This window comes from Elgaria multicarinata, chromosome 9, assembly GCF_023053635.1.
Source record: "Elgaria multicarinata webbii isolate HBS135686 ecotype San Diego chromosome 9, rElgMul1.1.pri, whole genome shotgun sequence".
Taxonomy (NCBI): domain Eukaryota; kingdom Metazoa; phylum Chordata; class Lepidosauria; order Squamata; family Anguidae; genus Elgaria; species Elgaria multicarinata.
This window is the reverse complement of record NC_086179.1, coordinates 41,319,770-41,335,493: the sequence shown is the minus strand read 5'-3', so window position 1 is coordinate 41,335,493 and position 15,724 is coordinate 41,319,770. Positions and strand designations below refer to the sequence as shown.

Sequence of the window (15,724 nt, the reverse complement as noted above, 5' to 3'; positions counted from 1 at the left end):
AGGCAGGTGTAGACATGCCCTGTTTGAGTGTTTTAGCAAAAATGGGACCTGAGACTGAGGGGCAGTATTGTATAATTTTTGAGGCATAGCATAAGTGTTGGAAATACTTAACCATAAAGCAGCATGACCTTTACTGGGTTAAACAAAGTCAATGCAGATCTGGCATTTACATATGAATTAACTGTAACTTTATTTTAAAACAAAAAATAGTTTCGAACAGGAATCTCATGCTGCACGTATCCCTGTCAATTCAGGTTTCTTCAGAAGAAGTATCACCAAAAATGCTGTATATAAGTGCAAAAATGGAGGGAACTGCGAAATGGACATGTATATGAGGAGAAAGTGTCAGAAGTGCCGTCTACAAAAGTGCAAAGAAGTAGGAATGCTGGCTGAATGTATGTATACATATATTTGTATCATGTAACTATTCATTTCAATTGGGAAGTCTGTGTGGTTGGCATTTGCATTTGTAAAGGCTGGGGAAAGGCTAGTAAAACTCTAAGATGATCTTTGCATTATAGTTGAATACAGTTCAAGGTAACTATATCAGGAAGATCCAAGTGTGTAATAACAGATCAGCAAATAAACCAAAAGCTTTGAATTTTGTTTTCTGTCATGTTAAGAGAGATGCAATATAGATGTGCTGAGGGAGAGCATATTCCTTTCCTCCTGTAGCATTTTTCATGAAGTAAATAAATTAAATTACCCCAAGCAGCTGTAACCCCTTAAGGGAAAGATATACGTACCCCTAAAGCTGCAATTTCATAAAAGAGAGAGAGAAGGAAAGAAAAGGACATCCAATTACAAATCTCCCACATAATGTGTACTTTGGTCTTCAGACTCTTGGTGTTACTTAGTTTAACTAACTATGGCATAAGTACCTTATTTAAAACTTATCTTTTTGGAATATGCTGCTTTTTGTAGATGTAGGGATAGGATTACAGCTGCATTTTGTGTTCCCTCTTGATGGCTCCAATCATTTTAGCATAACTGTGGTGTCACACCAATTTAGGCTTATACCGGAAATTAATCTACTCTGGGTTTTTAATATACTTCCATCCTCCAATCTGATAATGAGATGCTATATTAACTGTTAGGCTTTGTGGAAAACAACAGCCTCTGTCAGTGTTTGGAATCCATGCAAGAATTATAATATAATTAATCTTTCATTTTGTAAATTTAGCAGACCGCAAAGATCTTGAGATATGCCCTATTTCCACCCAATGCATAAATTCACAAACAAATCATGGTGCCAAAGTGATGAAAACGCTCAATGAATCTATAGGTGCTGCATAAAAATAAGACCCTACAAAGTTGAATCCAGCTTTATTTGTTCCCAAGTGTGTGTGTGTGTGTGTGTGTGTGTGTGTGTGTGTGTGAGAGAGAGAGAGAGAGAGAGAGGGGGGGGGGGCAGGGGGTGTTTTCAGGACTGCTACTGCCCTAGTGCCTAATAATAGACTGAACAGAAAAATAGGCCAATGTAAATAATACTGACCAAGGTTAATGGAAATGGAAACTTTTAACCAGCTGATCATTTTCTCAGATTGTCCTATACGAAACAAAGGCCAACAATAGGTGCTGCCACTTGAATCTTCCTCTGCAATGGAAACCTGTACTTTGTTACTATGAGGCTCATATAACTCATAACTTAAACATAAGCATGTTCTTGTAAAATGCAGCAATGAGGACATTTTGCAAGCTGCTTGGCTGATAACCGTCACATAAGGAGTGGTACTGTATAATTTTAGGGTTGTTTTTTTTCTTTCTTTCTAAACTCAAGGTTGGCCAGAGTAGTTACACTTGCAGCCTCTATTTGTAAATTGAAGTAATTTCTTTGAAATTAACTTTACCTTGGACTTTGCTTCATTTACTCATACTGCAGTGCTGCAATTATTCCTGTGGAATACTCTTATACTGCAAAAAGGAGGCAATCTTACCAATATTTATGGTCTTTACTCAGGTGTTCCTGATTCATCATGTATCACAGGAACACTAATATGTGATCATGTCATTGTGTGTGTTTAAAATTGAACTTTTTTAAAAAACTGTAAGCCTAATTCAAAGAAGCAGATTTTGAAACTATCCTCTCTCAGGTCCGCTTCACACATTACAAGGAAAGACATGATACTCATTGGAAGTCATTTATTGAAAATAAAACTGCCAACATCATAACGCCTTTATACAAATCTGTGGTTGACCACACTTGGAATATTGTGCACAGTTTTGGCTCCTGCACTGCAAAACAGGTACTTTGGAGCTGAAAAGGGTGCAGAAAAGAGCAGCCCAGATGATCAAGGGGCTAGAACTATTCCATGAGGAGCGAAAGGGGACTCTTTAGCTTAGAAAAAAGATTAGTAAGGGGAAATATGATGGAAATACATAAAAGTATGCATACTGTGGAGATAATGGTTAAAGATACGTTTTTCTCCCTCTCTCATAATATTGGAACCTGGGGCCATCCATTGAAGCTGAATGGCGAGAGATTCAGGACATAAAAAAGGAAGTATTTCTTCACAAAGTAGATAGTTAGGCAATGGATTCACTCCCAGGAGATGTAGTATTAGAGAATGCCCATTCTGCCATGCCTGGCGTAGCCTGGGCATGGGGAGGGATTTGCGGGCGGGGCAAGGTAGGGACGTGCCCATCTCACTATGACTATACATTATCTGGATGGTAGTATACCTCTGGAAACCAGTTATTGGGGAACATGAGCAGGAGAATGTTGTACGCCCTGCTTGGGGGCTTCTCATAGGTATCTCTGGTTGGATACTCTGGGAACAGAATGCTGGACTAGATGGGCCAGCAGGGTTGTTCTTACATTCTTAGCTGTTCCCTGGGTTCCCTAATCTCTATGAAGATTAGGAGGGCGGTTTCCAGGAGAGGAGCTCTTCTGCGATTGCACTTCAATTGTAGTTCTAACTGGCACCTTATTTATTCTTTTATTTATATTACTTCTATAGTGTATGACATCCCAGGATTTCCATGTGGTTTACATAAAAAAAACATGCAATATAAAAACCAATATAAAAACAGTTAAAAAAACAACAACAAACCTGAAAAGCATTACAGCAAAAGCAGGAAAACAGAGCAGTGTCATAATTGATTACAAGTCAGGGAAAGCCTGAGTGAACAAATGCTTTTTTCAGAGGCGCTCAAAGTTCAGCATAGCTTGTTGCCTCTCAAACCACATGTGGTGGAGCAGTGTTTCATGGGTGCCACTACAGAGAAGATCCACTTCTGTGCTGTTGCCTTGCAACATACAACGACTAACAAGGTCTCCTTGGAAGATCTAAGGAGCTGTGGAGGCTGGTGGCTCCGATGTTAGTGGGGCTTTGAATCTTCTCTGCGTTTCAGTCACAACCAGAAGAGTTATCCAAGGTGTTTAATGCTCCACCGGCATCGGAGCCACCAGCCTCCACTGCTTAGGGTTCGATTTGGTGTATATCGGGGAAGGTGGTCACCTTCCTTGTTCATCTTTAGGCACCAGGCAAATTCTGTCCTTTTAGTCAGGCTTTGGGTGGGTAAATTGATCTTATTTGTTTGTTTGCGCTTTGTGCCTTGGGCTAAGATGCTGCTTTTATTGTTGTTATTTGTAATGATGCACAAATATCATCGTGATTCTCTGATCTTCTGTTTTATAATCATTTTTTTATGAGATTTTGTGAAGCAGCCTTGGCAAAAAAGCAGCTTATACATTTTAAATAAATCTGTCAAATGAACAAACAAAAACTAAAAATAACCCCCAGTTCATCCAGTGTGTGTCACTGTAATAACCAGTGTAGTGTGTGGTGGGAGGGAGATACATATCTCAAAACATGAAGTAAACATTCAATTGTTGAAAGCCCTATTTTGTGTTTACCACATGTTTTTAGAAACATCTTCCTCCACTGTTTACTATAGAACTACACAGTGGACATACAAGAGCATCTTTGTCCAATAACATATGAATTGGTCATCACATTTTGGCAGTATTCATTGTGGTGTTAAGCAAAAAACACCCAACCCACCCACAACCAGTAGTGAAATGATAGAAGTCAGCACCAACTCCAATGTCTGCGTCATTATCACAAATACTATTTTACTCCTTCAAGATATTATGTGGGACTGTTATTTTAATCCTTTAAATTTCCTCTTCTTTCAGTCATAGAGGAAACTTACTTTCTATGGTGCATAATTTTATAATATACAGGATATTAAAAGCATTCACCAGTGAATTAGACATTTTCATTGATATCTTCCTCAACAATATCTGGTCTCTGAACGAGACTATTTTCCTGTTCTCCAGCCTCAAAAGTAGGGCACTCAGGTGACTCTATGTTTTTTTAAAATAAACTTTAATTTAAGTTGTTATTATGGTTATATCCTTGGATCAACATTTGCCTGCTTCTCTGTCAGTGACAGAATGTCTTCTGAAGTTAAGGCAGCCTTTATACATACAATATAGTGAAAGATGCAATAATCCACATTAAAGAAACCATGGGGTTTTATACCATTTCGTATTTCTGGGTAGTAGAATCATTAAGACCTGGTTCACACATAGACCCTGTTCAGACAACACGCTAAACCAAGGTGGTTAAGCATTTTGAGCTAAACATGATGGCTTAGTGTGTCGTGTGAACCATGACTGAGCATGTAGTATGAACCATTCCTAACCATGGTGGCTACATAATGGTTTAAACACAATCACTAAACATTTGCTGCAAAAGGGTTGGCAGCCAACCTTGGCTTAGCATGTTGTCTGAATAGGCTCATAATGATAAAACATGGTTTGTTGAATTGTGGGTTGTTACATGTGTACCTGGAACTATGGGTTCGCAATAGACAACCCATAAAATTAACCCATGGTTTATTGTTGGGTTGTGAACTGTGGGTTGTTTAAACCACAGGTTCTTGTTATTTGCAAACCCAGAATCATGGGTTGTTCATGGTTCATCAGGCTACAGAGGTAGCGGGCAAGAGTGGTAAAAAACAAACAAACCAGTAGAGGCTGCAGTTGGCTAATAAAATGAGCTCGTAAAATAAATGAAGGCTGGAGGAATACATTAGGTACACATGGGCAGACGTTTGTTTCTATTGTGGCTCACACACATGCTAAAAGGTCAGATGAACAAAATCTAGATATTCATTCTGTATGATGCTTTAGGTTTGTTAACAGAAATACAATGTAAGTCAAAACGACTAAGAAAAAATACAACACAGCCAATAGATCAGACAACTGGTGAAGATACTGAGGGACCTGACTTGAAGCAAGTGTCATCTACAACCAAATTCTACAAGGTAATACAATTATTGTAACATTTTGCAGGTTACAGTTATCTATAGTTTGATACAACTATGTAGGGGATTAAATGAGTATAACAACATGTTAGTAACTTCCAGACTTTTCATAGATCAGTTACTGAGTTTGTAATAATTCCTGTAGATAATCAGATATGCTATTTAGCAGGTGACATTAAAGGCGTGATCCCTGTGTACAACACTGAGGATCATGTTGGAACAATATTGTCTTATTTTTTTCACTTTATAAGTACATTAGCAAAAAAGCCTGTCATACGACAGGTGTAGAGGAGCAGTCTGGTGAGGAGGTTGGTGGGTTTTGGCCCCTCTGCTAGGCCGGAAGCTCCTGGCAGTTATCTTTCTTCGGAACTTGGAACTTCCATAGAAGGCCGCAGTTCAGAGAAACGTCGCTAGATGGCGCCAGAGGGCAAAACCTAGAAGTGGTTTGGCGGAGCCCTCTGGCCTTCTATCTTGGAACTTCCCTAGATGGCAGTTATTTTTCTTGGAACTTCCATAGAAGGCTCTGTGAGCTCAGAATTTTTAAACATGCAAATAGGAGATAATGCAAAGGCAATGGATTGGCCTATAAGTGCAAATAGGAGAGAACATGCAAATAGCCTATAAGTGCAAATAGGAGAGAACATGCAAATAGGAGAGAAGGCAGAGGCAGTGGATTGGCCTACTGGTTGGCCTACTGGTCATTGTGACATCACCAACCAGTAGGCCAATCCACTGCCTCTGCCTTCTCTCCTATTTGCATAAGTGGCTTGGAGGAGGCCTCTGGGCTTTTATATATATAGATGATTTGCATGGTGGTACCCAAATGTTCTTGTTAATGGCTGTCAGATGAAATACCAAGTTGCACAAGTATAATGTCATAAGGTTCCTATTATGATTTGTAATAGTGTGTTGGTGCAACAGTGGGTATAGTTCATCCCAAGTATTCAGTTATTGAAGAAACATGTCTTAGCATGGCAGTAATAGTTTATAAGGTTCCCTCACCCCACTCCACTCTTATATAATTGAATAGGATATTTAATGCTAGCTCTGGAAATATTATGGTAGTCTCAAGTATATGGATCCCTTGTAAAATCTACCCATGCCAAACTCTTCACAATAAAACATTTGTTATTATATCGTTTTTAGATTTCTATGCATATGTAACTTAAGGATAACTGTTTCTATTGTTGAAATCAAGGTGCTCAAAACTGTGCGGTATAAATAAAATACAAGGTATAAACTCATAGTTACTGAAGCTTATGGTTTATTTTTGCCAGTATAGGAGAAAGTAGAACTAACCCCAGAACAGCAGAATCTTCTTCACTATATCATGGATTCATATAATAAGCAACGATTTCCTCCTGAGGTTTCTAAAAAGCTTGTAAGTATGCCATTTAATACAATACTCAAACATTTCAGAGTCAAAAAAAATTTCAAAGCATTTCCAGTAGAATTTCTAGTTGCTCTACAAAAAATCTTCCGTTGTGAAGTAGTTTTTGCAGTAGGAATTATAGATAATGGACACTATTCTGTTCTCCAAATGCAGGGAATAGGGTGTGAAGGCACAGCATGCAGGTAAACAGATAAATGGTAGGAAAGAGCAGGATGGCCCAGTTTGCTTTTAATTTTACCCCATCACTTTGACACCATCACCAAGCCAGCAGGCTGGATTTATTTATTTATTTATTTATTTATTTATTACATTTCTATACCACCCAATAGCCGAAGCTCTCTGGGCGGTTCACAAAAATTAAAACCATAGTAAGACAACCAACAGGTTAAAAGCACAAATACAAAATACAATTTAAAAAGCACAACCAGAATAAAAACCATGCAGCAAAATTGATATAAAATTAAAATACAGAGTTAAAACAGTAAAATTTAAATTTAAGTTAAAATTAAGTGTTAAAATACTGAGAGAATAAAAAGGTCTTCAACTGGCGACAAAAGGAGTACAGTGTAGGCGCCAGGCGGCCCTCTCTGGGGAGCTCATTCCGCTTGTTGTCAAGGGGATGGGAGCTTTTGGGGGTATAATAAACCATAACCCCGAGTTCAGAAGTATTGCTAAATTAACCATGTCTGGTTTGTTTATCTGCTCACATGAACAGGAGGACCTAAACTGGAGCAAACAGGCTATAATCATTATCATGCAGCTCATACTCATTGTGTAGGGGTGGGGAACCTATGTTCTTCCAGATATTGTTGCACTCAAGTTCCCATCAGCCCCAGCCAATACAGTCAGTGGTCAGGGATCATGAAAGTTGTAGTTCAACAACATCTGGAGGGCCAAAGGTGCCTCACACCAGAAAATGTGGTTTAATAAGCTAGGATTCTTAGCTTAAAGTACTGGGCAAACATGGCTAATGAGTGGTACAGGCTCCATCATGAGCAACACTTACACCTGCTCCTGTTAAGCATAATGTTCATACATAGGGCCTGGGTTGGTTTGATACCTAATAAGTGGAGCAGAAGACCTCTAGTAGCCTGATGTGGCAAGAGACTCCACACTGTACCAACAGAAAGCAGGACTGTGATCCTTGTTTTCTTTTCTTGACCTCATGCGAGAACAATTGACTTGTTCCATGTGCTTTTAAAAGTATTATAAACATGCTATCTTTTCTTTCCTATCAATTCATTTTCTCTCGTTGTAGCCTAGCATAATCAGTTCTCTCAACTTTTCATAATCAGCATATTCTAGAGTAATTCAGCTGCATGTGGAATCATCAAGGACACAATCATATGCATGTTTAGACAGAAAAATGTCCTAAAACTCCAGCATTACAGTCAGATTTTTAAAATTATTTTTTGTCTAAGCATGCATAGGATTGCACCCCAAATCCCAGAAATTCTCTTTAGCTGCCACAGGACAAATAATGGCTCATTATTACTATTACTGCAACTATCAGTATTATTAATAATAACAGCATAATTCTGTTTTAATGCTCAGGTACAAGAGGCATTTAGTGCTGAAGAGAATTTTCTCATCTTAACAGAAATGGCCACCAGTCATGTACAGGTCCTGGTGGAATTCACCAAAAGACTACCAGGTATGATGTGTTAAATACGTCCCATCTACGTTGAGTTAGACAGGTGAACAGCTCTATATTTATATGTTGGTATAACAGTCTTATAATATGTATATAGGAAAACAACAACAGCAAAAAAGCCACCAAACTTAATTCATCTAAACTGAAAGTTATTCCCAACATTTATAATCTTACTTTTTATGGCAGTTTAAGAATGACTAGTCTGACTCTGCATTCAAATACTGTTATTTAATCATATAATAGCATCAGTGTTCATGGCTTTACAGTGTTCAAGAGCCCAGGACCTTCCCCAATATAATTTTAGTTTATTAATTGCTGAAAATAAATCTGTGATATATTTCCTCCCATTAGAACTACTTCTTGCATTTTGTATTCATAAACCTTAAAACTCTACACCAAGCAGTATGTAGCACTTTGAAAGTGGTATATGGAGGCAGAATCTACACTACTGCTTTATAGCAGTAATGAAGTGCGCTGACAACTGTTGGGGCCCATGATACATGCCATATATCGCTTTGATACCACTTCCATAGTGTTATATCCTGCACAGTGTAGATGTGTCATGGGCCCCAACAGTTGTCAGTGCACTTCAATACCACTATAAAGCAGTAGTGTAGATCTTGCCTGCATGGATACCAGATATGCATCAAATACCAGATGCATACTGGTATTTGAACACAATGTGCATGGATCTTTACCATTATATATTTCCAGGTGGACCTCTCATTGCAAGTGAAACTCATGTTATAGAAAGGGAAACAGTCAAGCTATATCACCTCTTGTCACACAGGGCTCTAACTCGTCTTCTTGTAGACTCTCAAAAGTGTGTTTTATAAAAGTATTGTGAGGAGCTAGAACTTGATTGAATCAATAATCTATCACAGAAAGTGCATTGAAACTTGCAATCCATGAACAACAAGGTCTTGCAGGACAAATGGCAAGACTTTCCTCTGCTAACACACCACGTTCCTGCACTTCTCTTTTTAGAAATGGTTTCTTTTCTCCCCACAAAAATGTAAATGAGGAGTTGCTCCTCCCAGCAACTTTCCCTCTGTCTAAACCTCTGAACTCCACACTAAAACAAAACAAATCCTATGCTTCTTCTCCTTCATAGCTGCAGCAGCAGAAGGACTCTACTAAGTTGCAATCGAAAGCAAAAGAAAAACAACACCTAGCCCAGGCACCAGCACACTAACACATTGGCCAGAGGGTGGAAGCGCCTGCCACCCTTTTGAACTCTGATTGGCCAGTGGATCCATGGGGCCTGTCAATCTTCCCTACCCTTTCCTTGTTGCTTCCATTGCTCCTTTGTGGACAGAGATAATCTCTGAAGATCCTCTTATTCCTTTAAGGGAGGGGAGGGCAACTTGGCCCTCCAGGTGTTTTAGCCTACAACTCCCATCAGCCCTATCCAGCACAGCCAATGGTGAAGGCTGATGGGAGTTGTAGGCCAAAACATCTGGAAGGCTACAAAGCTGCCCACCCCTGCTTTTAAAGGGGAAAATGTTGTGTGCCTATAAGGCGCAGAAGGGACTGGCCTGCAGAGTTCCACAAGAGAGACAAGTCAAGACTGAGAGACTTGCTAAGGAGAAGGCTGACAGCCATTGTACTGGTTGGAAATAAGGAGGGAAGGAGGAGAGCACTGGCTGGTTGGGCAGTGTCACTTTTGCCCTAATGGACCAGCTTCCACTAATATTTAAATGAGTCGGTTTTGGTTGTCCCTGCTCTTTTCCAGTTCAGCAACTGACATGTTTGTTTTTGCTTTTGTTACCTCTGGCTGACATAGAACAAAATGTAGATAAGCCAGAACACATTCATCCAGCTCTCTATGTCCTCTTGCGATCTATGTCAGCTGGACGCTGGTCAAGAAAGGTGTCACCAATGGAAAGCAACCCTGATAAAAACACGAAACAATTATCATGCCATCTTTCCAATAATTATATGAATAAACAGATCATTAAGTACATGTTTCTTCTCTCAGCTACATGCACTTCTATTCCCCCCCCCATATAATATTGTATTAAATTCCTTTTCATAGTTTCAGTTCCTTTCGGTAATGTAAGCTAAACAGAAAAAAAGGAAAGTGAAGCTACTTGGAAGGTCCTCAGCTGAGCACTGAAAGATGATAATGTAACCAGATATCCTTTAACACGAAGCAGGATTTTAATTTGCAAAATGCTAATCAATTCGAAAGTAATCATTCTGTGATCTTAAATAAGATTAGAAGCACGTGCACACGTGAGAAAGTTGGGTGGATTTTTGCCCCGAGAAAGAAAACAGAATACACTCATCACATATAATGTCCTGTAATCAGATAGTCAGCTGATCTTGTACCAAACCTTCAGTCATATCAACTGTCTTTGGCAGCTCGCCCTCCCTCCCCACCATCCCCTGTACAATATTCTTTGCTGGCCGAAAGATGTTGGTTGCTAGCTTGGTATTTTCACATTTCAATCCAGGTTTTCAAACCCTTGACCATGAGGACCAGATCGCTTTGCTAAAGGGTTCAGCCGTGGAAGCCATGTTCCTTCGGTCAGCTGAGATCTTCAACAAGAAACTTCCTGTAGGGCATGCTGACCTCCTAGAAGAAAGAATTCGCAACAGTGGTAGGTGCATTTGATTAATAGCAAAAAAAGAGCAACACTAGTTCTTGAAATGCCAGGCAAAAAAAGCATCCATTATGTGAATGTCATGCTTCTCAGTGCTCAGTAGTAAGCCACTCAGTCAGCTTTGAGTCCAAAGGTTATCAAGTAAATGTTTAATCAGAAAGATGTACATCCTGAGAATAAAACTGTTCCATTATAAGCAACTATATTTGTTCAATGATATGCATTAAAAAAATTAGAGCAGTGAAACATACTTCTATCACATCTAGTCCAATAAAATCATCTCACCCCCTACAGTTATTACAAATGTTATAACAATGACAGTGCAAGTCTACCAATGCTAATGTGTACGTTTGGGAGAGAAAACCAAGGTTAGTCTGCAAAAGGGCTTCATTTGGAATAAACTATACAGAGTTATAGTGGATGGGTAGAGACTTTTATCTTTAGCTTCATAAGAAATGTTAGACGTTAGTTTACCACTATGCATGAACAATTAATTATTAGCACTTATCACCTTACAGCTCTTTTCTGGGTATAAAATGCATTTTAATTATCACTAATAACTCTATGCGGCAATTGAAGTAACAGAGTTAGTGACTTTCTCAAGGCCACCCAGTAGTCTTCATAGATTACCGGGTTAGGATTTAAACCCATGTCAAAGTCAAAATTCTGGATGAAATCCAACATTGTCCATCTATTGATGGAACAGTGGAGCAGTTTCCCTCTCCCCCTACACTCCCTCCAAATCTGTTCTGGAAGGTTAGGAGATCCTCCAGGGCAGAATCTGGGGTACGTAGTGGGGGGCTCACAGGGAGGAGAGGACAGGAAAAGTCTCTTGCAAGCGAAAGTCTGGATCTAGCCCTCAGTCGCACTATAATGACAATAATGTTAGATGAGGGAAGTTTAATCAGCTAATACCGCCTATTTTGCTATCATGGTCCCAAAGAGAAAATGAACTTCTCTAAACGAGCAACTTATTGTTGCTGCATGGTCATGATTGGCCACTCTCGGACAATTTCAAGTCCATTGCACGACATTGTCAACAGCCAGGATGTCTCCCGCACTATCCCCTGGAAATTTTACTTAACCAAACAAACAGAGATAGTGTAGTTATATCTGGGAAAGAGCACGATCTCCCAGTGTGTAAACCTGGTGTTGCGTTATAATTACGCCAGTACCTGGTGCTGTCTCATTAAAGCGAATGGAGCATGCAGAGTATTCAGTTTCAAACCATGTGAGTGCCCATAGCCACCAGTATAATAGTGCTGATTATAATACCAGAAACAAAACGTAAGTAGAAAGCCCTGGTAAGGTAGCAGCATTTTTTAAAAAATGTAGAGAAGCTCAATAGTTCCTCTTTTGTTGCTGTTTCCCAAGCCACCAGGCACCATTGGGACTAGGCACAACGATCTCTTTGAATGCTGCAGTCCTACGTACATTTACATGGGAGTGAGTCCTACTGACATGCATAGGATTGCACTGCATGTGTACTTAATTTTATTTGTAGAGGGTATTTTAACTGATGGCCTTGCTAGTGTTTTCCAATCAGGGCTACTGCACTGAAAAACAGTTAGATTTCATTTGACTGGGCAATACCATCCTTCACTCAGTTGACTGAACTGTCATTGGCCCTGTTCAGAAAACACCTTAAACCACAGCTTTAGCCATGGTGAATAAGGCTTTTCCCCCTTATTCACCGTGGTTCAAGCTGTGGTTTAAGGTGTCTTCTGAACAGGGCCAATGTGATCATCTCTGTAGTGCAGCTCAGAGGGGCTGAACCTCTTTTAGGCCAAGGATTGAATTCCATTTTGGAGAAGTCTCTGGGACCTCATACCAGTGATGGGCAGGAGGACTGAAGGCAAAACGTTCATAATCGAAGGCAAAAGAGCAGGACCAAAACTACCAGCATATTTTAGTTTAGAGCTCTGACTGCTAGTAACTAAGCCTTAAGAGAGGCATTTCAACCTTTCAGAATAAAGAAAAACCTGCACAAAACCTGGGAAACCCACAAATGATCAGTTGTTGGGAAAAAGGGGGTGGGGCCAGGAAAAAGGGGGTGGAGCAACCCGGGAACCCCAGAGTGTCAGATTAGGAGCTCAGGTGGGCTGGATCTGACTCACAGATCTAAAGATCTGCACCTGAGATTGGAAGCTTCATCCCACGTACCTGTTTCCCTCTAATTATCCCTACAGTGCTAAGCAGTCGGTGTTGTTGTTGTTGTTGTTGCTTAATCACACCCCCAGTGGCAGTGCTTTGCAAAGGGTTTGAAGGGGGGAAATGTAAAAAAAATCATTAAAAAACCAACGGATGGCCCAAATCGATTCAAATTTGGTATGCTTAAAGCTCTCCTTAATATCTATTACTGTGCCAATTTTGATGTCTTTATCTTTAAAGCTTACGCAAATGTAAGCATTTGTTTAATTTTTCTCAAATCCTGTTCCTGCGCCCCAGTGGCCACTCGGAAAACAACAAATGATACGCTTGAAAAGTAGTACCAGAATATTGCACTTCTTTTGGCTTTACAGCACAATTAAAGCAGGATCCATGGGAGTACTTCACAGTCAAAGCAGATTATAAGGTGGAAAACTTCTGAGTCCTTTTCACGCAATTTGCAGTGATTGCACAGTATAACCCTGGTGTGATAAAGCTCTTAGCTGCATCCTTTGCAGTATCTCTTGCTTCTGATAGCATGTCCTAAATCCTATGACTGGATCAGCTGTATAAGTGGTTGGATCATGGTTCTGGGACAGTGGGAGTACTTCCAGGTAAATGGCAACAGCATACAAGCTGCATTCAATGAGCTCAATTTGAACATTATGACCCGATTCCCCAAACGTTTTTTTAAGGTGTTGTAGCCAGAAATAGTGGCAAAACATAAATAGCAACAATCCAGCATTTAGATATATTTTGAAAAATTAGTAGCAGTGCATTGTGCTTTTATTCCAGCTGAATGTTTCCCATTTTCTATTCTAATTAGAGGCTAAAACTTAACAGAAAATGCTATAACTGTAGAATATACTTTCAGTTTACTTAAATGTTTTGCAGATATCTCAGATGTTTTGTTTTAAGCCTTTCCTACATCTCATTTTCCGATTTCCTTAGAATCAGACTGATGGGGTTTTCTTTCAAAGTACAACCAGGGGCTAGATCTCTTTAATATGTAATACTCGCATCCCAATCTATTCATAACTCATTATATAGGTTTGCTATATTAATTTGGAATGTGCAACAGGGAAAATCCAAATTTCTTCTGACCAAAAAAATCTTGAGAAAACATTCACTGCTTTGTGTCAAGATGGATTTTATGTAGAGATAAGTGTCAACCTGTCACCTAGGTCTTATTGTCAGGCTCTGAGAAATGCAACCACAAAAGCTGAAAATATGAAAATGCCTAGGAATGTTCATTGTTTTGTCACCTGTCACAATGCTGACTCTGAAGCTTCTGTCATCTCTTTAACATTTATGATTTTCCCCTTCCCATCCTGACTGTTTTGCATTACAATTTTGTGTGTGATAAAGAAACCAGAGTGATGACCTTTTTGGGCAGTTTTATTCCTATGCTGATACAGTATAGCTTTATTATTAACGCAAGTATGGACTAAATTGCTTGTGAGATGTGATGCAATCTTGAGTTCTTCTGCATAAACTCTTACGCAAACAGATGTTTCTTACACCAATACTCTCACCTAAACTGGCAGCTTTTTAACCTAATAATAGCATCTTGCTTTGTTTTCACCAATAAAGGCTTGTGCTGCTTAACGTTTTCACTAGCATTCACAAACAGAAGCTATATTATGAGGGTGGGTGGGGGCAGATTTAAGATATCAATAATTAGTGACCTTAGCCTGACACCTAAAGCTAATTAAACTGGGTGCCTGACAGAAAGCCCTGGGGAGAGAATTCCAAAGAGATAGGCCCACAGCCAAGGAAGTCCTCTCCCAGATCTCCACCCATCTAATGGAGCACCCATAGAAAGATCTTTGATGATGACCTTAGCACACTGGCAGCAGCTGATTCATATGTCAGTAAACAGTTCTTTCGATACTAAGGTTCCAAACATACTGGACTTTAGCACCTTGTTGTGCCCAGAAATGGATTGGGAACTCATGCTATATAGCTTTTCTATGCAGATTTCAAAATAGAAGTTCAAAATAAGGCAGATTCCAAAATAAAAATTCTTCTGATGAATTGCTGTCAGCTCAAAAGGCACTGGGAGCGTTTTTCAACAAAAAGTGTTTCCTTCATTTGTTTGAATGTATGGTTTATCTCAGGAGTGTCCAACCTTTTCTAGTTGAAGGGCCAAAGTCAGTTATGGAGAAGCTATCAGGGACTATCAGGCACCATTCCAGTGGTGAGCAGGGATGAAAGCAAAATGGGGCAGGGCCAAAATACAGAAAAATGCCAGCAGATTTGAGTTTACAGCTCTTATTGCCAGTAGAAGATTTAGGAGAGGCATTTTAGCCTTGTAGAATTGGGGTAGAGGGAATGTGCAAACGCTGCGAAACTGTGAAAGGACAGCTGGTCAGTGGAAAGGGTCAGGGGAAAAGGGAACCCCAGAGAGGCAGCTGGGATCTGGGGCAGGTCAGATTTTGGCCCGTGGGCCTGAGGTTCTACACCACAAGTTTATTGGATTAAGCAATAAGAGGAGGCTTGGTGTGGGATTTATAATGGCTTTTGGGAATGTATTTTATGATAACATTTCGATAGAATTGTACTAAAGCTTCTAATGAAGGTTTTGGAATTGAAAAAAAAACACTTTGAATAGATTAGATACTGTGAAATAAAGTATAATAT

At 39.6% G+C, this 15,724-nt stretch overlaps 1 protein-coding gene across 4 annotated transcripts in view; it reads left to right on the top strand.

The window, feature by feature from the left end:
- Positions 1-15,724, top strand: part of NR1H4 (nuclear receptor subfamily 1 group H member 4) — a 43,017-nt gene that overhangs the window by 20,938 nt on the left and 6,355 nt on the right. For all 4 annotated transcript variants that reach the window (XR_010025804.1, XM_063133734.1, XM_063133735.1 and 1 more), the window contains 5 exons: positions 255-395; positions 5,144-5,277; positions 6,560-6,658; positions 8,225-8,324; positions 10,784-10,930. Coding sequence is in view for 3 of the 4 variants with exons in the window: in XM_063133734.1 (XP_062989804.1) it covers positions 255-395; positions 5,144-5,277; positions 6,560-6,658; positions 8,225-8,324; positions 10,784-10,930 (621 nt within the window). In the remaining variant the exon portion in view is untranslated. The remainder of the gene's footprint in view (positions 1-254; positions 396-5,143; positions 5,278-6,559; positions 6,659-8,224; positions 8,325-10,783; positions 10,931-15,724) is intronic.